This window comes from Pagrus major, chromosome 7 (genome assembly GCF_040436345.1).
Source record: "Pagrus major chromosome 7, Pma_NU_1.0".
In the NCBI taxonomy this organism is placed as follows: Eukaryota; Metazoa; Chordata; class Actinopteri; order Spariformes; family Sparidae; genus Pagrus; species Pagrus major.
In genome coordinates, this window is record NC_133221.1 from 19,474,417 (window position 1) to 19,494,806 (window position 20,390).

At 42.0% G+C, this 20,390-nt stretch overlaps 1 protein-coding gene across 1 annotated transcript; it reads left to right on the forward strand.

The window, feature by feature from the left end:
- The first annotated feature begins 18,788 nt into the window (after positions 1–18,788).
- Positions 18,789–19,577, forward strand: foxl2l (forkhead box L2-like). Its single transcript, XM_073470978.1, has one exon. The coding sequence runs from the start codon at positions 18,789–18,791 to the stop codon at positions 19,575–19,577; it is 789 nt and encodes a 262-aa protein (XP_073327079.1).
- The last annotated feature ends 813 nt before the right edge of the window (positions 19,578–20,390 follow it).

Sequence of the window (20,390 nt, forward strand, 5' to 3'; positions counted from 1 at the left end):
AAAGCGGACATGACAAGAGGAGAGGGGAGAAATCAGATGGCTTAATTGTTCCTTGACAATTAGACCATCACTCAAGCGAACATTGAGCAACCCAGCAAAAGTAGCAAAGGGAGGAGGCAGCTGAAGAAAGGGATGAAAGAAGAGGGCACTAAAACCCCTACTGAGTGAGAGGGAAAGAGGGAGAGGGCCCTGCTATTGAGGGCCCGACAGGGCAAAAGGAGCAGAGAGCAGTTTACAATCCTGTACAGTGCTGTTCTGCACCATTAAGTGGCATGGAGGGCAGGGCCGGGACAATGGGCTTCTGTCCCCAAGGAGAAGGCCAGCAGCTCCAGAGGAGTCCTCCCTTTCAGCCCATATGGTTGCGGCCGCCTCACAGGATGCTCCTCACGCCGTGGCCGCATGCTCAGCATCTGGACACATGAGGTACACCGTCTCTCCTCAGTGACCACTGCAGCGTCAGGGAGGGCAGCAGGGTCTCCATGGTAACACTGCCGCGACACCCAAGGATTCAGAGCAGCACTCAAGAGATTAAGGAAAGGAAGTACTTCTGGATGGAGTGAAATCCCAATTTTGTTGGATTTAGAGTCACACAGCACATCCCCATGCAGATAGCAAGCATGGTTTATTCAAAAGAGGCTCACAAATACATCCAAACAAACCTTTGTAGAAAGTTTCTTTTTTCAAGAGTGCAGATGAAAATGCTGCTTTCGCTTAAATATAATGTGAAGTTACAGAAGTTAACACTGTAATATTTAATATTAAAGTTGCACTATGCAGTTTTGGGGAGGAAATTTTAATCAGAAGAGAGAGATCTTCATTAACTGACTTTTTATGCCCAAAGAAACTAAATAAACAACCTCTCTCTGTTTTCATGACTGAATGAAGAGAATAAACAAACTGACCTTAAAGGACAACACAATTTCATACTGTTTTACTTTGTTTACATGTGGCGGACCCTGCCACCTTTCTAGCTTCAAACAGTGTTCTGGGGACCTTATTTTCCTCTGAGAGCAGTGTGTTTATTCAGTTATGGAATAAACAAATATTTCTGAGTTTGTATTATTACATCATTAATATTGTAAATGTTAAAAATTCTGAGTTTGAATTTCTTCTCCAAAACTAAATAGTGCCCCTTTAAAGATAATTTTCCAACTTGAGAACAATAATGCTTCTTACTCACTAGCTTTTTTTTCATGGACATGGACACAATCCAAATTGGACAGACTGCCAAGCACTTATACAACAGCTTTTACCCGAAAAGCTTTTTTTTTTCAAGAAATGTCCAAATGCTTCTAAACACAAGCAGATGCATGTCTAAACCATTTACATTACTTTAGCTAGTGTATTTCCCTCTATGCTCAGAGCAACTGTGACTCCTGTCCCCTTTGGACCGCTGACAAAGAGCTGTCAGAATGATGGATTATGAAGCTGCTGCCTGAATTTCAAACAAGGGACCTGTCTTAACTCCAGTCCATCCTTAAACAGAACCACAAACCCCCAAAAGAGAAAAAAATTTAAGCCTGGCGACCGGGAGAGAAAAGAAGCTGGGGGTGAGCCTGGAGAAGAAGAATCTTAACAAGTGTTTACCCTCTTTCTGTTGCCAAGCTGTGGAGCAATAACCTACCGTAGCGAAAGGCAGTGCCTGATCCAGGAAGAATGGCCCCAGCCTGCCAGGTCAGGGGTCACTAACTCTGCCATTGTCTCTGACAGGGCAAGCACACTCCAGCTTTTCTCCAGCTTTCAAAGGCCTATGATGGGGGTGGAAAGATAGGCCTGAAAACACTGGGTCAGGACCGGGGGCTCTATGGTAGTCGAGGAATAAAGATTCGGACCCCAGAGGTTAAATGAAGAGCGAAAGGGCCCTTCTGTCCAATTACTGAGGGACAAATGCTCTCTGTGACCCATCAGGGTCAGAGTTCAGCGGAGCCATTGGTAGCGGCACACTCTGGCTTTTTGTGAATCAGATGAGATGAACCTCCGCTGTGTTTATCTAAGTGACACCCTGACCAATAGTAAAAGTATAAATAATTCGGGGGCTTGTGTGCTGCCACTTAGCAGAATTAATTTATAGACCAGGGCTGCGGCGGGTCAAGCTTTTTAACACTTACAAGATGGAGCATTTAATGAAAAGGCTGAGTATAATCAGGAGTTAGGATATGAAATGAAATGAAATATAAAGTACTGCTTTTATCAGCTAAAATGTATTCTGAGATGCACTCAAGGAAAACCAAAGTTGTGCAAAGTTATGCACTGATGAATAAACCCGCCATCAACTCCCCTTTCAGCCGAGCCGGTCAGTAGGTCTTCTAATCATGTGCCCATCTCAGTCTCGGGCGGCACTTGTGGTGTTAATACCTGCTGATACAAAAGCCCAGTGGAGCGGCGTGGTGAGAGTGTCCCATATCCGGACATGGCTGGATTAGACTGTTCCTGAACCACTTCCTCCTGAGCCCATGGGCCGCCGGGGATTATGTCAGCGAATTTAATCATCTGCACTTGTTAGGTTAACAAGCAAAGTACAATCATATTACAAGATTCAGGCAAAGTCCTTTCATTGTTCGGGCTCTTGCACAACAGCGAGTTCCAGACTTAGTCCTGAAATTCACAGTATTAGCTATACTTTCTGTGTACATGTCGTTCACCTAAGAAATGTTATGTTTATCCCAGTATTTTGAGGTTGTCTTGCAGGAAACTCAAATAACAACTGAGGTTCTCAATACAGGTTAAAATTACTTTTTAGAATAAGGCAAGGCAACTTTGCATTGCCTTATTCTGGCAAACGACCCAATTGCTAGAATAAATGTTGCAGCACTTCTTTCTGTTCAATTTCATGTTGTGACAACGCTGTGCTTATGGTCTGGTTAGGTTTAGGCACCAAAACCACTTGGTTAGGGTTATGAAAAGATCTTGTTTTGGCTTAAAATATCTGGTTCCATCACCACAAACAGGCTGGAAAAAGTCCCGACGTCTCTGCAAAGATTTCTAGTGGTTTCACGTTTACATGCCACCACCATCCTCTCAACTTTGTGACATGAAACTAACTAAGCTGGTAGAAAAGCAGTCTTAAAAGGTCAAAACTTCAGCAAAACTCCACAACCACAAGTGTGGCTATACAAATGACATACAGGACATTCCCTCCTTAAACAAAATTGCATCCTGTGTTCATACAAATCCCACTAAACCATGGCAGCACTGAGTCATAGCAGGGTCACCGCAGCAAAATCTCTCAGAAAATCCAGAAATGAACCTGAGAACAATCCATCAAAGCCCTGAGATGCGGTCGCCTGGAACACACTGAGCGCCATGAAAGCTTTAAATCTCTTCCTCTGCAGAATCCATTTAGTATGGCTCTGCCACACTCCACCAGGGGGGTGCTGGGGCTGGATACCAGGCGTGGTACCACAGGGATAAGTTATGCAGCCACTGTTTGTGTGTGTACATCCTTGCTTGTGTTTTCTGTGTGTGTGAATGTGAGGATTTTCCCCTTTCTGGGACTCCTCTCTGCAGGTCCTCTCCGTCCCTCATGAGCTAGCATAAGCCTGTTGGACACACATCGGAGGGGTGAAGGGGAGTCACTGGGAGTGAGCCAGGCTCCCAGGGTCTTACAGGCCCTTAGAAGGAGCAGGATGACCTTTAATCAGGGATCAGGAGCCTGGACTGCAGCTGGAGGCCCACAGGAACCCTGATTATACCAGAGCCCTCAGGTCACACTCCCAGCTGGCCATCCACCTTGAGCCAGGACACGGAGGCAGCCTTAGGCCGGATGAAGCGCTCAGTGCAGGCATGAGGTGTACATTTATGATGAAGTCTTAACATTGATCTACAAGATCTTCATCCACATGGTCTGAATAACATCCAAGGACACGAGTTTGATACCAGCGATCAGATTCTCTGTGTTGCAGCCAAACCGCACTCACACATGAGGGTTTTATTGGATTTATGACTCCTCATACTCGACTTACTCAACTTATCACAATATAAGATCAAAAGCAATAAATCAAATATTCTGGCTGTGATTGAGTGAAAAACTTTTGGGTGAACTTGCTTTCATTGTTACAAGGACTGAAGGTAGCGCCAAGACGGTTGGATGCATCGGAGTGATGAGACGTTAAAATGGAAGGAATGAGAGCTCCACTGCTTGGACGCCGAGATATTTGGCACTTCAGTCAGCATTGAATTCTCAACATTTGGGCTGAGCACTCACACATTTGGTTACACCTCCATGAAGTTGCGGGACTCAGAAAATAAATACTTTTAAGGGCATTGTCAAAATCGAAGCAGCAGAGGCCAAAATATCCAGAGTTTTAGCCTTTAGCTTCAGTGAAGCTCCAAACATAATAGATCCTACATTTCCCTTGATACAACTCACTAGCTTCTTTTATAATGTGCAATCCACTGTGGTCAGAACATTGAAAAAACCACTGGTCATGAAATAGATGGATTCACAGTGACACCGTAACAACAGCAGTTACTTCCAGGAAGAAAACTGGACGTCTATTTGTAATGCGGAGATGTGTGCAGAATTCACATATCTCCTTGCCTTGCAAATAGACAGCCAGTTTTCCACCTTTCTATCTGTTTTTCTGTCGTCATTTGAAGCCGTTACTGTAACATTTAAAGATGAATAGTAAAACACAGTGGACAGTTAAATTGCATGTACGTTAATGCACAATGCGTGGGTTTTCTGACAGGAAGTTATTGTAATTGTAATAGTTATTGTGTGTCATTTCTTTCTCAAATATTGCGATTCGGTCTTTAGTGCAACAGAAAGGACAAAAATCCAAGTCGGATACCCAAGGAAGATCCATCTCGGCCGAGTTGCAGACATAAACACACCTGACGTCAGAGTAATACAGTTACTTGTGAGCCGAATGACTTGTTAATCAGTTATTACTTTGTGTTGTGAAACATGCTGTTACAACTCAGTAGTTTTCTTTATGCGTGATAGAAGCCTTCAGGAGCCTTAGTATGTTAAATCAGCTGCTGTAGTGTTGAGCTGATTTCCCAAGTAGATGCACTGGGACTCATTTAGATTTGCAGGAGGGAATAATAACAACGTCTTTCAACATGCAATGGACTGCAGCCTCAGACGTACCCAGGTTTTGATTTACACATAGAAGGCAGAACACCCAAGTGTCGAGGCGGGCTGTTGCTGTTAATCTAATAAAAGAAAAATGACAGATGAAAAATTATTTGTGAATTCTTTTTTTCTCAACCGGCACATTCTGGTCCTGTGGTTTGGATCCAACCCTGACATGTCATTCCTTTCCCTCTTAAAATCTCTCCCGAGCTTTGTATCTAAGAAAATGACAAGAAAATTCACCCTAACTAGCTCTCTCCATGCCAAGCAGCATTAACCTGGCCCTGCCCTCCCACACACACACTCACAACTTTTCCCCATAGACATACACCCACTGAGACGCTACCACACACACTCCTGCCATCTAGGGGAATGCATCCCCCTCCTCACGCCCTCTCTCCATCACCCACCCCAAGGATTAGCCCCCTACCCCCACCTGCCTGCACACTACCATCCCCTCTTGCCCTATTATCATATTTGATCCACAACTACCCCACCGCCACCCCCCCCTCCCCCTTTACTTATTCACCCTCCCACATGCACCACCAGCAAGGCATGCCCCCTTTTCTTTGGCCACTCTCAGGGAGAAGAAGAGGAGGATGAAGAGGCAGGGGCTTTCATGGGGAACAATCTGCCAGGGAGATGAAGAATGAGCGGGCACTCAATTAAGGGCTACCCATTGAGCCTGCGGAGTGAGCCTGAATGTGGGCCCCTCCAAAGGAATGGAGTCCCATGAATAGATTGTGGGCCTTCATGAAATATTAAAGAGCGGACGGATTTCCCACAATATTTGTACACCTCCCTTTGTGGGGATTTCTCCCTCCATTGAGCCTGAAACTGTTAACACATCCGCTCTGAAGCACGGCCCGCAGACTGTGCTAAAGAGCCCCACGGTCCGAGCATCAAACGCTCCCCACCCTCACCTCTCTCTCCCCCTGCTGCCCTTGTCTGTCTCTTTCTCTTTGTCTTTCTCTCCCTATCTCTCCATCCTTTGCTCTCTCCCTCTCTCTCTCTCTCTGTTCCTGCCCATGAGCTATTCATGGAGGGGATTACAGCAGTTTTAATGACCACCTGTCTTTGCTGCAGCACTGTATTGTGCCATGCCAGGCCAAGCAGCAAGCATCCCCCTGGTATTAAAGGGTCAGATCGCTAACTGGTGACCCTTGTCTCCACCAACACAGGCCTGACAGCCACAGCCACCCAGACAGGTAACGAGCACAATCGCTCTGATCATTCATCAACCCGAACTTAACCTTAACAAAAACAAAGCTTTACAGGGACAGTTCAACTCAATATCACAAATACAAACGTTCCCCTTACCTGTAGTGATATTTATCCATGTCGCTGTTTTGGTTTGAGTTATCAGGTTTTGGAGATATCGGTCGTAGAGACGTCTGCCTTCTCTCAAATATATTGGAACTGGATGCACTCGGCTCGATGTGCTCAAAGGACAAAAAAAAAAAAAGATTTGAGAAACTCAACAGCAGCAATCACAACCCTGTTACTCAAAAAGATCCACAGACCTTGTTGTGAGCCTCTTCATGTAGGAACTATTTTCTTTCTACCAAACAACCAAACCAAAAAACACCCACCACCTGAAGGAAGCATCCATCTACTCACAGATGACAGGCTAGCTCGGCCTGAATCGGTTTGACTTGGCACATCAGCCCAGCGTGTTTCATGTAGGAGCTATTTTCTCTTCACCAAACTACACCTGCTAACCGTATCACCACACAGAAGGAAGCATGCATCTACAAATGTGGGGCTTTTCCATTGGCCCTTTTGGCTGAGCTGAGTCAAACTATGCCAGGTCTGAGATGGACCTTCTCCAGAGTGGAGCCAAACCACCTGCAAGCGGACTGCGGTGATGTGTCGTGACCGCAGCCCACACAGGATAAGCCCCTTCTCGTCCTCAAACAAGCCTGTGTTGCGATACTCAACTCAAGAAGGTGTTTTATTTATTTTACTTTACTTTTGTAGCTTCCAACTGAATCTTTATGGTCTGAAGTTTAGTTTCCCTCCAGCATCCCTGTTTGTACTTTCAGACGTCTACTGCATTTCTGTTCCAGCGTCTTCGCTTTTCAGCTGATTTGGGAGTCCTGTTAAGTTTTAACATTTTCTGATTATGCTGCTTCATAATAAAAGCTTTTAAATAACTAAGTAACGTTTTGCTTTTATTGTGAAGAATGTTAAATGTGTTTACTAAGTCGAGCTGAGCTTTGTTAGCAGCTATTCTTCGTAAGACAAGTGGGTGATCAGTTAAAGACACACCTTCAAGCAGTTAGCCATGTTGTAATGGAAATGTGAATCCCTGCTGCGCTGGGCTGACGTGCCGAGTCAAACCAGTTCAAGCCAAACCATCCCGTGGAAAAGCCTCACTGGACATCCTCCTCTGCCGAACTGTAATGTTAGCTAGCTTAGCTAGCTAGCCTGTATTATGTGAGTAGATGTATGCGTCCTTCTGCACGGTGATACAGTTGGCGGATGTAGCTTGGTAGAAAGAAAATAGTTCCTACATGAAACCTTTCACAACAAGATCTGTGGATTACCTTGAGTAACCGGGTCATGATTATGACCACAAGCCGAGTGCCATCTAGTTCCGTTATATTAAAGAAACAGCCAACATCTCTCCCGCCAATATTTTCAAAACTAGGAAACTCACACCAAAACAATCTAAATAGATTAAAAGCACTACAGGTAAGAGGGAAAATCTGTATTCTTGATTTGAGGGTAAACTTTTCCTTTAAGATGCAGAATGATGAACAAAAGTAGCTTTGGCTTGCCTTTAGTAAAATGCTTATGTGTATAAAACTCATAATGCTCCCCCTCCTCACACCCTCATAAAGCTACAATGCATCCTCTCCCTTTTCCCTTTTTATCTTTGCTCTCAATTCAATTCAATTCGATTCAATTCAATTCAATTCAATTCAAAGGGGGCTTTACTGGCATGAAAGTTTAACAACAAATTTGCCAAAGCATCTGTCCAAACACTTGGACAGAACACAACAAATAACAACAAAACACAACACCAAGATTGATTTACATTAATTATGTATACAGTATATACAGTGTGCGTGTGTGTGTGTGTGTGTGTGTGTGTGTGTGTGTGTGTGTGTGTGTGTGTGTGTGTGTGTGTGTGTGTGTCGGTCACTCACTGTCCCTCAGGTTGTGGCATGACACATATTGGGCAGCAAGATATGCCCTGTCTCCTTCTCCCAGGAGCATTTTTAATTTTGATATGTTGTTCAGCTCTTTTAACTCTGAGATTACCGAATTGAATTTCTTAAAATAAATGTTCCTTGTTTCGTTGAATGCTTTACATTGTAGGAGAAAGCTCTCTCTCTCTCTCTCTCTCTCTCTCTCTCTCTCTCTCTCTCTCTCTCTCTCTCTCTCTCTCTTCACACACACACGCAGACTGGCACACAGACACACTGGGATCAGGTTGAGTGGAGCTGTATGGAGAGTGAGGGCTGTGTGGTTAAGTAGGTGGTTAAAGCTGACATTAGCATCAGAATGGCCACATATTCCTGCCATGAGTCAACATTAGTTCATGTCAGAATTGAGGGGTTGAGGTGGAGCCACAAACTAAAGCTCTCGCTGCAACCAACAAGTGTACTCGCTTCATAGTTTGATTCATGGGGTCAAGATGATAATTGTATAAAGTGTGTAAAGTGTGATTAATAGAGCTGCTGGAGCTCGGTTTGTGGGTCGGCTGTGGTTTGTCGGTGGTTGTATCGGTGATGGTGGCATGAAATCCAGTTTCACTTGAAAGATGATATTGATCTGTATTTTTTTGTTCATATTTAACTTTTTGAACACAAATATTACTAGTATTTTCCTGAGCAAAATGTTGGAATTAAAGTTGTGTTTGGTAGATTATTTCTTTGTTGTAACTATGCTTCTTTGCAATAAATCTTATACCATTGGAAAGCCTGTTTATTTCCCTTTTAAATGGAGCCACATTTGTAAGGAACATGCATGTGTGGGATGAGCAGCAGAGCTGAGTATGTGGGTTGCGCCCATGAAAAATTTGCCAAATCTTCTCTGCCAAACAGCTTATTCTGCTATTGACTCTTGTTTGGAGTTGTGCATGACATATTCGGCATCCGTATAAACCTTTGGATCTTGGGACCAGAATCTAAAATAAACTTCTTATGCGCCCAGCATAGGTTTTATGTTTTATGTAGTCATCTATGTTTTTAGAAACACCTGCACTTCTCCTGCTATAAGCAGTGAAAATGCTTGCTGTGGAAGGGGAATAACTGGAATAATATTAAAGTAACAGCAGTGAGCTACCAGGTCTGTAATCCATCCAGTGATGTATTATGATAGAGATTTGTGGCAGAAATCTCAAAGACAGATATCTTAAAACCTGTTCAAGTAGCCAAACCAGCAGCATCTGCTTGGCTTGATATCACCAGACATATATGAGAATCCATGTTTTACTTCTCCTGACCTCGTACTTCTGCCAATTTTCAGCCTGTCTACACCAATCAAGAAGTGTAACATGTGGGTGCAGAGAGTCAGCAGAGAGCATGTGGCTTCATGAAGCTGTGCTGCCCACTCCAGCAGAGCCCCAGCTGTGGAGCACATTGGAGCACAGGCTTCTGGGTCTGGCCTCCATATGCCGGGGTCTGGGGTCCAGGCTGTCAGTGGAGCTCCAGCACATGGAGGGCAGTTGGGGGGCACGTTGGGGGGGTGTTCTTTGGTGGTGGTGGTGGTGGTGGTGGGGGGCAGCTGCTCCACCAGCATTGTACCAGGAGGACAAGAGCTGAGCAGGACCCAGCAGGAGAGTGGGGGGCCTTTTCTAAAGAGCGATCAACTGGAGCTCCTTTTCTCACACCCCGCTCACTTTACCCTGCTCTGGATCTCCTCCTCACCCTCCCTCTCTCCTCTGTCCTCCCCTCCTTTCCTTTCCTTGGCAGATTGATACACTGGCTGAAATGTGATTTTCTTCTGTCTCCCCTTATGAAACTGCATTCTCCCCCTCGCCTCCCCCTCCCCACCCACTCATCCCACTAACCTATTCTCCACTGGGATTAAATCGAGCCACGCCGCTTTGTTTTTCAATCATCTTGTCCACATCAAAGTCACTCATGAGAGGATGGTAAAAAGGAGGAAGGGGCCAGGGACGAGACAAATCTCTTTGGCTTTTCCCTCACACAATGCTTCTCATTTGAATTCGCCCATATATTGCTGATCACCATTCTGAATGGTGCCCCTGATGAAGTGTTGTTTTTGTGGTTCCTCACATGAATTCCAAAGACCCCGGGGATACATTTTCCTCTTTTTGTCTTTGACTTCAAAGTTATCTGGAACGGGACGTGTCGGAATGACGACTCTGAAGGGTCATCAGGTCCAACATTGGATGTTGTTTACCAGCCTTCTCACAGAGTCACAGAGCATTAAAACTATGGAGTCACCACGCGGCAGAGCACAAAACATTTTTCAAGCATTGAAGCGTTTTTTAGGGCTGGAACCATGTAATGGGCAAACATTCTTCCTACTACTGCTTGGATTATACGAAAGCCCCTTTGTTTTGATGATCCTTTAATTCATGTGTTCAACAACACATAAAGGAACATCCTGCCTACATCCCAAGTCACAAAACAAAAGTTTTTTTATGTCTGGGGTCATGTTATGGAGTTAAGAAGGCATAAAAATGTATGTTGAAAAACTTGAAAATCTGCCCGTTTTTACGGTACGTCTGTTTTTCTGCATTCACTGGTTATGACACCACAAGATAAACCAATCCTGTAATAACAAAATGCATCATAACACTGAGGCTCCTGGATGTTTAAGTTTAAGGCTCCTGAAAGTTTTAGTTTGAAGTTAATGCTTTACACTTCAACAGGCACCTTACACTATTTTAATATAGGTAACACATGGTAGTATGGAAACATCCTCACATTCATCAACATGTCAACAGGTTCTGCAAAAACTGAGAAAAAGATCCATGAAATCATTCTGCAGCCCTGAAGAGTGTCAGTCTGCTGCCCTCTGCTGCAAGAATGCAGAATAGCACTGAGGCAGCAAATTACCTCATGTTTTGCATGTGTATGCTCAACTTTGTTCCGCTTGTATTAACACAAAAACTCTAAATAATCATCATCTAAATAAAATTTTATTGCATAAGATAACATATTTCTGCAAGTGATTTGCATTATTTTGTATTAAAATATTTAATATGTGATCCTCTATCACAATATGTTTAATATACTATACTGCTACTAATCACACAACTACTATAGACAGTACTGCACTATTAATATAAGTTCCAATGGGAATCCATGAGTGATCTGGTTAACAGTTATAGAGGACTACACATGATCACTGATTTGCTCAGGCATGGCACTAATTTTGAAAAGATTAAATTAAGATAATGAATAAATAGCACAAGGTAATTTTGCTGGTGATTGTCTGTGGGCCACTTTAAAGTTCCTCTTGAACTGATGTGATTATGTGCATTTTCTAGGATAATGTTGCTCCTACCCCAAATTATCTTATTTTATATGATTCATAAACGTTTGTTTTATTTCTATACTTTTTATTTTTTCAATGTAATTCATATATACATGTAGACATATGCATATATTTTGTTATTGACTGTTATTTATACTTTTGATGTCACGTTTGTGTAAGGTATGTCTTGTCTTATAACTATGTGGCTATAGTATGCAACTATGTTGTAGTTTAAAACAAAGTTGTGACTTGAATTGCTTTTGTATAATCCTTATTTTAATTTCTATTTTATTTTATTTTGTATGTTTAATTAATATTATAATTTTGTTTTACTTACTCTTTCTTCGTTTTTTTACCCAGTTTGTCGAATGGATTTAATGGGTGTTGAGACTGCGGCCTTTACTGACCTTCCATCATCCATGGCACAGTGATCTACCTCAAGTGAACTGTAGTTGTGTTTTCCAGTCACCTCCACAAGATGGCACAGGGGAGAAACAAATGGACAATTACTGAATGCATTCTATAGGTCAAAGACAATACTGGACAAACAGAGAAGGTGGAAAGTGTCTGCATGCCAACCAAATCTGTTGCAGAAAGGACTGGAGACTATTTCTTTAACATTCGAAAAATGTTTATTGTAAGAAGAAAATATGAAAATGTTGGAAGAAAAATATATATCAAATGTTGTGTATGGACAGGAGTCCTTTTCTCAAGGAAATTATGAGTTTAGTAAATTGTTTTGGGATAATTAGTGTTTTATTGTATTATGTGATCTCATTGTAGGTTGAGCTGTCATTTTTCTGTCTGCCTGCTTATGTTCACACATTGTTTACCTGACTGACTTGTACCAGAGTTTATATCTACGGGGGAATTGTAAGAAGAGTAGAAGGAATTATATCCTAGCTTCCTGCAATCTATTTTTAATATTGCAATTAAAGTAACAAAATGCGAGGAGAAGCAGAAAAGATTGCTACGCAACATGAAAAATACAAAAGTATCCTCATGTTGGAACATGCATAGTATTCAAGCTGGGTTGGTATTTCGTTATCACATAACGTCAGTCACCTAATTGGGAGAGGCTCAGTGGAGTTCGACAGAAATCTTTTGTCAAAAAGATGTCGCAAACTTCCCAGCTATCTTAAGATCATGCATTTGAATTTGCAGCTGTTATTTGGAAAGAGGCAAGACTGTTACAAGACTTTGCATAGCTGTTTTAAACGAAGGGCGCGCATGTGGCAACAGGCTGATCTGGATTGAGGAAACAAGCCAAACAGGAAGCTTGTTGGTTTGATAGTGTCCAGTAATTATTCGATGTGATAATAACATCATTAAAGCGCTCCAAATGTAAAGTGCTTTCACAGATACACTGCATGATAAAACACAATCTGTGTCACTGTGAGGTTTTTCACCTGCTCCTGTCAGCATGCAATCTGTCACTGAGGAATCCTTGCTGACTTTATCTTGGCAGAGATTGTATTTAGGTAATTGACAGGAGAGTGGAACAGTGTTATTTCTACCTTAAACCTTTGAGACATTAAGTCTCCACCGTGAAGACAAGTTTTGATTGATAACAGCTATTACAAGAGACTTATCCAGAGAAAATCTTACACACCAAAGTGGAGTCGTTCATAAGATGAACTACATGAGTGGATGTATGTGAAACAGCAAAGAACAAAGATCCTAAAAAGCTGCAATCACACACACACATTTATCATCTTCTTTGACCTTTGATTTAGTGCGATATTCTCAGTTTAGGCAGCCTGTACGAACAAAGAGAAGTGTAGGTCGGAGCTGGGAGTGGTTTCCTGCAGATGTGGGCTGCAGGGCCAAACTGGCACAGAACTGGTTGACAGGCTGTCATGTAGAATCCTACAAAGGGATGCATTGTGGAAGGAGGCACGGTTCAGTGGCATCGTGAACTGAACAAGGAACCTGTATCTCATCACCTGCGCCAGAGCCGCACCTCACATGGGAATCCAGCCAACAAGCTGTGTCAGAGGAATGAAGGAAATGAACACATGTATCACCTGTAAAATATCCATACATATACACCATTTTCCTGGTTGGTGAATATGTGAAATGTGGCAACATTCGTGCCTCAAAACTTCTCACTCAGCCATTCTTGTTTTGGCCATCAAATCAGATCAAGCGTGTTGATTGGTCTCTCACTGACAGGGGGAAGTCAGGTTTCTTGTAATCCAGGGATCAGGGAGGCCTGGGAGTGGTGCCTGAAATGACTACTGTAAACTGAGGAGTCGGCTGTGGTCTGCCACACGCACTTGTGTTTAGACAGAAGCCACAACACATACTGTCATTTCCTTTTATCACTGATCACAGCTTTGCAGGTGTCGTATGAGTCAGATTTCATACCTGCTCTCTCCACTGCGGTACAACTACACGTGTATGTTCCTGTAAATATGTAATCAGTTCCTGCTGAAACATTTTAAACACCACTGGAGGGACTCAAACCGAACTAAGATTTTGAGGACGTTTTTACACATCATAATAGGAAAAGCATGGTTGTGAATTTCAAAGTCAGTGATGGCTGAATTCTCACTGTCAGGGCTCACTGGGACACCTGAATACAGCAGAGCCATCGTTAATGTTATAAGCAACAACTGAGCTGAGAAAATGTCTGCAGCTGGACATCACTCATCTCACTTACAAACATCAGGGTATCCTGTTGCCTAAATCTCAACAGAGCCATTTACAGCTGTGGGGCGCACACACACACAGATACAGATACACACACACACCCTTCAACCTTTTGCACCCAAGTAGAGGTGTTGAGCCACCTGATCTGTTAAGACGAGTCAGTGTTCTGGACCAGTGCAGCTGTGTAGTCACCATCTGTGCATAAAAGGTATTTGGGGTATGACTACAGGGAAGATTGTAGCAGTTTGAAAGTCTGGTTATTTGCCAAAAACTTGTGCAGGCGAAAGGGTTCTGAAGAAAAAACATTCACAAATGAAGAAATACTCCATAACAAGTAGAAACAGTTCAAGCACTGTGCAACTTTGTTTTGAAAAGTGCCGTATAAATAAAGTTTTGTCAATAATATGGAATTACTTACTTACTTATTTGACATATTAGCAGCAAATTGAACTCCAGTATACAAATTAAAGTATATTTTAAAAAGAACGGCCCGTCAGTCGCATCATATCATATCACATTGCATTGTGTCGTATTGTATTGTGTTGTGTCGTATCGTGTCATGTAGTATCTTATTATATCACGTTGTATTGTATTGTGTTGTGTCTAGTGGTGTTGTATCATATCGCATCATGTCGTGTCGTATCATATTTAATTGAATAATGACAACTGTCCTCCAACACGATATAGTTTACAATCTCACAGTTGTTATACAGACCTCTCATCATCACAATCAGGTTTACAGGAAAAATACATTTTATATCGATGGAATATAACTCATTACAAGCTCATTTCTAGTATTCAGTTATTACATTGTTACATTAAATGTTGAATTGACTGTATGGAAGTATTTTTACAGGTGCTTTACATTGGATTGCAAGAACACAATAACACGTAAGACATTTTGCGATGAATTGCATATAAAACCACAGAGCTGCACATCTTTATCGGCTTTGTCAAGTTCTTATTTAACACATAGCTTCTCAGTCCCTGACCAGTTATTTACATTTGCATATTTTCAAATTAGGTGATAACACAAGTGCACATCATCGAGTTATGTTTCACTGGTATTTTGATATCTTTCTCAGATCTTTCGTCCTCCCAGGTAATAGCAACGGTGTGTGAGCTGTATCTCTCCATTAGAGAGAAATAACCAGAGAGCATCAAGGACACACAAGGACCCTTGAAACTGTTTACGACGAGCTTTGATTGATGTGGGAAGAGAGAGACAGAGAGTGCTATATTCATTCATTAAACTACTTCTTTAAAAATTCTGCATGTTCTGAACACATTGGACCAATTATAATTCATAGTACACTAGAGTTAATCACTTTAAATGTGAAGGCTGTGTATCACTTGAAAGCACAGCCTGAGCACTTGATTACAGCCTTGAAAACCTTGTTTTGTTCTGGGTCACACTCGAGGGCTGTTTGAGGATATGGCAGATCTGGCTGCATTCTTCATAAGTTTCTGATGGCTTAAACTACACAGATTGTGTTTAGCCTGGTGCCTAACCACTCATATGTCATCAGGAGGTAAATCTAGCTTTGAGAAAAAAGGGGAGTGTGCTGTCATTTTTATTAGTTATTTTAAAAACTGAAAAATCAGTGAGGGAAGATCACAAGAGCAGACGATAGAGCATTCAGGCATGCACTTTTCCAGCGCTTTTTAAAAAACAATGGGTGGCCCCGCCTGCACCCCACTGTTTGACTGCAAACATGTCTCCTATAAATTAATTTGTGAAATACTTTAGTAGTATTTAACTGTAATTTGCAGAAAAATTGAGAAGAGATTGAGAAGAGAAAATGAGTAAGAATAATTTGATATGCATTTCTTTATCCTGTCAGCATGATAGGTTTCATGATACATATAATTATTGTAATTATAATTGCAAATACATATATATCTTGTTTAAGAAGAATATTCAGTGTAACTTTAAATAAAACCCTTACAGCGATATCAATTGTCCACTCAAAACGCCCTGCAGTTCCTGCTAAAGTTGCCTCTCCTCTGGGTGCTCTCTTTTTAAGATCTGTGTTTCACTATCAGTTGACGGGAGACAGACTGTCTAGTGAGAGCAGGTGATCATTATCTTCCAGGCCGGCTGTTCATGCCTCACTGTATGTGGGTGGTATGCTGGGCTACGACCTGCAAGCCTCAATACTTCTCTGTGCTGTAGCTGCAGACAGACGGATGCTATTCATTTTTCTATGGAAAGCAGGACCTTCTGCCTTCTAGATATCTGATTGTACTGTAAATGGGATCAAGGAAGTGACTTTTAAAATGAGTCATCGTTGATATCTTTACAGGGTTTTTCTACAAAGATAAAATAGGACACTGGTGTGGACTGCTGCTTTATTCCATTTATTTTGTTTTTGTCCTCATTCTTGTGTTTTTGGCAAGATGTCTGTACATTTATTTCCCAAAACTATATTAAGTTCTAAATTTTCCCTTTCCTATGAAAAAATATTTTTTTGGAGCATTTTTTACTACCAAATATGAATATTATATGATTTTCTTACTTGCAAAATCACATATTTAATTTTCCTTATATTTTAACAAAATTAAACAAGAATTTCCTAAAACAGGAATGCCATTGAAACCTTGAATTTATGTATTTTTCCATATTTTCTATACGTTTACAATCATGTCTGTGATGAAAAAAACAGAAGTTCACCTCCTACTCATTTAACATGCCGGATTTTGAGTCTCTCTTAAAAATCCTTTGTCAAAATGTTATCAATAAGACTTTAATTTAAAAGGGAGACAGAGTGCGATCCGGTCCAAGTTAACGGACCGTTCACCGTATCCGTATTTTGCATAAACATGATTTGCTTTATGTAAATGACTCGAGAGAAAAGCACCAGCTCATGAAACTCAGATCAAACTGTCAAACTCAGCAGTGATAACATAGCAATAAATCAAGATTATTTTACTGCATTGTCTATTTCTTACTTCGAATGTTTCAGAAACACATTTTAGTGTACTCTTCAGTTGTAATACAAGTAAGAGTGTTACAAGTTTTTCCTCAGGGCCAATCAAGCGTTCACAATACATCGATTGAGGAGCCAGAAAGTCTTTTTTAGATGTCTTTTTAATCTTCACTATTAACAGCCAGGTGACACCCTGACAGAGTTCAAAATGAAAGTTTTTATGGGATCATTTTAGAAGTGAAGCTGGAGGATGCCCTGGTAGCTCACCTTGTTGAGTGTCTGCCCCATATACTGAGGCTGAGGCTGGAGGTTTGATTCTACTCTGTGACTTTTGCCAAAGTGAGTCCAAGAAAGACATCATAAAAACTTTCATTTTGAGAAGTTGAAAAGATGTCTTAAATGATGAAAAGCGTTCATTCTGAACCCTGCAAGGGTTGTCACTAGGACATCAATAGAGATTACAAAGGTTCAAAAGAGACATCTAAAAAACACGTCACTTAAACTTTCATTCTGACTCTTCAATAGACGTCTTCTGAATGTTTGACAAAAATGCTGAATTGATTTCTTTTACATTTTTTGCTCAGTGAGTTATTTGAGTTCACTATAAGGAAAAATATCTCATAAAAACAGCTTAAAGAAAATCTTTGTAAATGCAAACATAGCCTAAAATATAAGGCATGGTTTGTTAATTTCATATAATTTTTTAAGTTTTCCCCATTTGGAAGCTTATGGGACACGTGCATCAAACATACTGTACTTTAAAACAGGCGTCTTGGTTAAACTATATATGAATGAATGCAGCCTGAAGAGCATTATGATAAGTGTTTATCTTTCTCAGGGTTTAGATTTTTAAATGATAATCATTAAAAGCATATAATACTGCCTCACTTGAGACATCATGACTTGAGTCGACTCAAGTTACTGTTTTACTGACTTGCAACTTGACACAACAAAAAAGAAATGACTTGTGACTCGACTTCATCTTGGAAGTTAAAGACTTGTGACCTGACTTGACACATGATGACTTGAACGACCTAACTGTGTTCATTTTGTTGTCTGTTTAGTTTTTGTAGTCTGGTTGTCAGTATTTCACCCTTTAAAAGTCCTATTTGTAAGAAAAGTTGGGGGGTTTTTGACAAAAACTGCCTTTTCTTTTTATAAAGATTGGATACTGCAGGTAAGACTGAGGTTTCTTGCCCAAAAACAAAATGACTTGGGACTTACTTGAGACCTGGACTAACTGACTTGAGTCACATGTCTGCTTGAAGATCACAAACAAAGTCACTGCATGTGACCTCCAGCCTGGAGGTCACATGCATTGACTTTACTATTATTGCAACATTTGCACCTGGAGGCTCCAGATGCAAATGTTGCAATAATGTTAAGGGCTCTGGGTCTTTGATGATCTCACTCCAAAGTGGGAATATTTAGATTAATGTTACAGCACAGCGGTGTGACCGGTGTGTCAGTATAAACATGCTGCACAGTAGTCTCACACAGTGGCATCAACAGTGTGAGAAACCGGCGAGATGAAAGCGGGAGCTGGGCGCTGCGCTCTGCACCTGTGGGAGGAGTGTGTGCACCTGCGGACACTCACAGCGCTGCCTTGCTGAGCGGCAGACTGCAGCTTTTTTGCCCCAGCACAAGCGGATACCTGAGCCATGGACGCAGAGGAGAAATCCCCCGCAGACCAGGGCGTGCAGCTCCTGGACATCAGCTCCAACTCGCCCCCTCCTGAGCCCGAAGGTGCGCAGGGGACCGAGCAGCCGGAGAAGCCGCCGTACTCCTACGTGGCTCTCATCGCCATGGCCATCAAGGAGAGCCGGGACAAGAGGTTGACCCTGGCCGGGATTTACGATTTCATCATCGAAAAGTTCCCATACTTTGAGAGAAATAAAAAAGGATGGCAGAACAGCATCCGACATAATTTGTCGCTTAATGAGTGTTTCGTCAAGGTGCCCAGAGAGAGCGGAGCGGACAGGAAGGGCAACTTCTGGATGGTGGACCCCGCGTTTGAGGACATGTTTGAAAAGGGGAACTACCGGCGGAGGAGGAGGGTGAGGAGGCCCTTCAGACCCGCGAGTGTGCCTTACCTGAACGCGAGCGCAGCGGACTACCCCGAGCACCTCTACCTGCAGCCCTACGTGAGCTCCTGGGGTCTGTGCCAGCCCGGCTCGTCCCAGCAGACCGGATACCCAGCACCCCGCAGCGTGTCACCCAGCGTCCCGGTGAGCTCCTACTGTCCGCCGCCCCACTTCCACCACCCTGCCTACGCCGCTTACCACCGCCACCCGCCCGTGCTGGTCCCCCACAACGGGTGTCCCTACGGCGGAGTGACCCAGCCGATGAGCCCCGACGGAGGCACCGTCTCCGTGCCGTGCAACTACCAGCAGTTCACCTCCTACGCGAGGCAGGCGGAGGGACCGCTCGCTCACTCGTTTGACCTGTGAGGTTTTGACTTATTCAAGCTACTGACAGCCATTATTGACTCAAAGTTCTTCTGTTTCACCATTTCAGTTCGGCTGTCATTCATGTGTCAGGTAAAGTTAATTGTTTGGTAGTTTGATGAGTTGTCAACGTCCTCACTGTTAAAAAACTGTTAAAGAAGCTGGTCATGAGTTTGTTTCTGATAAGTTACAGTTTCATGTGCAGATGAATTAGTCATCACTCTGCATTATGCTTCAGAAATGTCACAGATCAAGTTTGAACTGCAGGAAGACAGCCGGTTTAAGTCTGAGGCTTAATTTATGCCCCATAGGTTAAACAATTACTTTACTTAATTTTTTTTGTTGTTTTTTTTTTACATTTGATTATTTTAGTATTTATAATATTTTTTGACAGGCCTATATGTTTGTATTTTTATGTTATTTATTTCTTTTCTCTGGTTTTATTCCTTTCTCCGAGCTGCTATGCAACAGTTGTGACAGTGAAGCACTGATCAGTTTTTCTGTGTTATTTGAATGTTTAGCTGATGTAAAATACATCATGTTTGTTAAAATAAAATGCTATTTTTTCATCAAATACTCTCATTGGAATTATTATTATTGTTGTTATTATTGTGTTGTCATTCAATGCAGCCCAGTACCTTAGTAATAAACAAAAGATTACCTCTTTTTGAGCATAGACTTCCCGGGTAAACGATTATTCTCTTTTTTCTCAATATTCCATTAAGCCCAGTCCATTTTTATTTCTATTACAATTCCAAATCACGATAAAAGTGAACTCTTGACATTTTTAAATAGATTTATTTTACATAGAGCAGG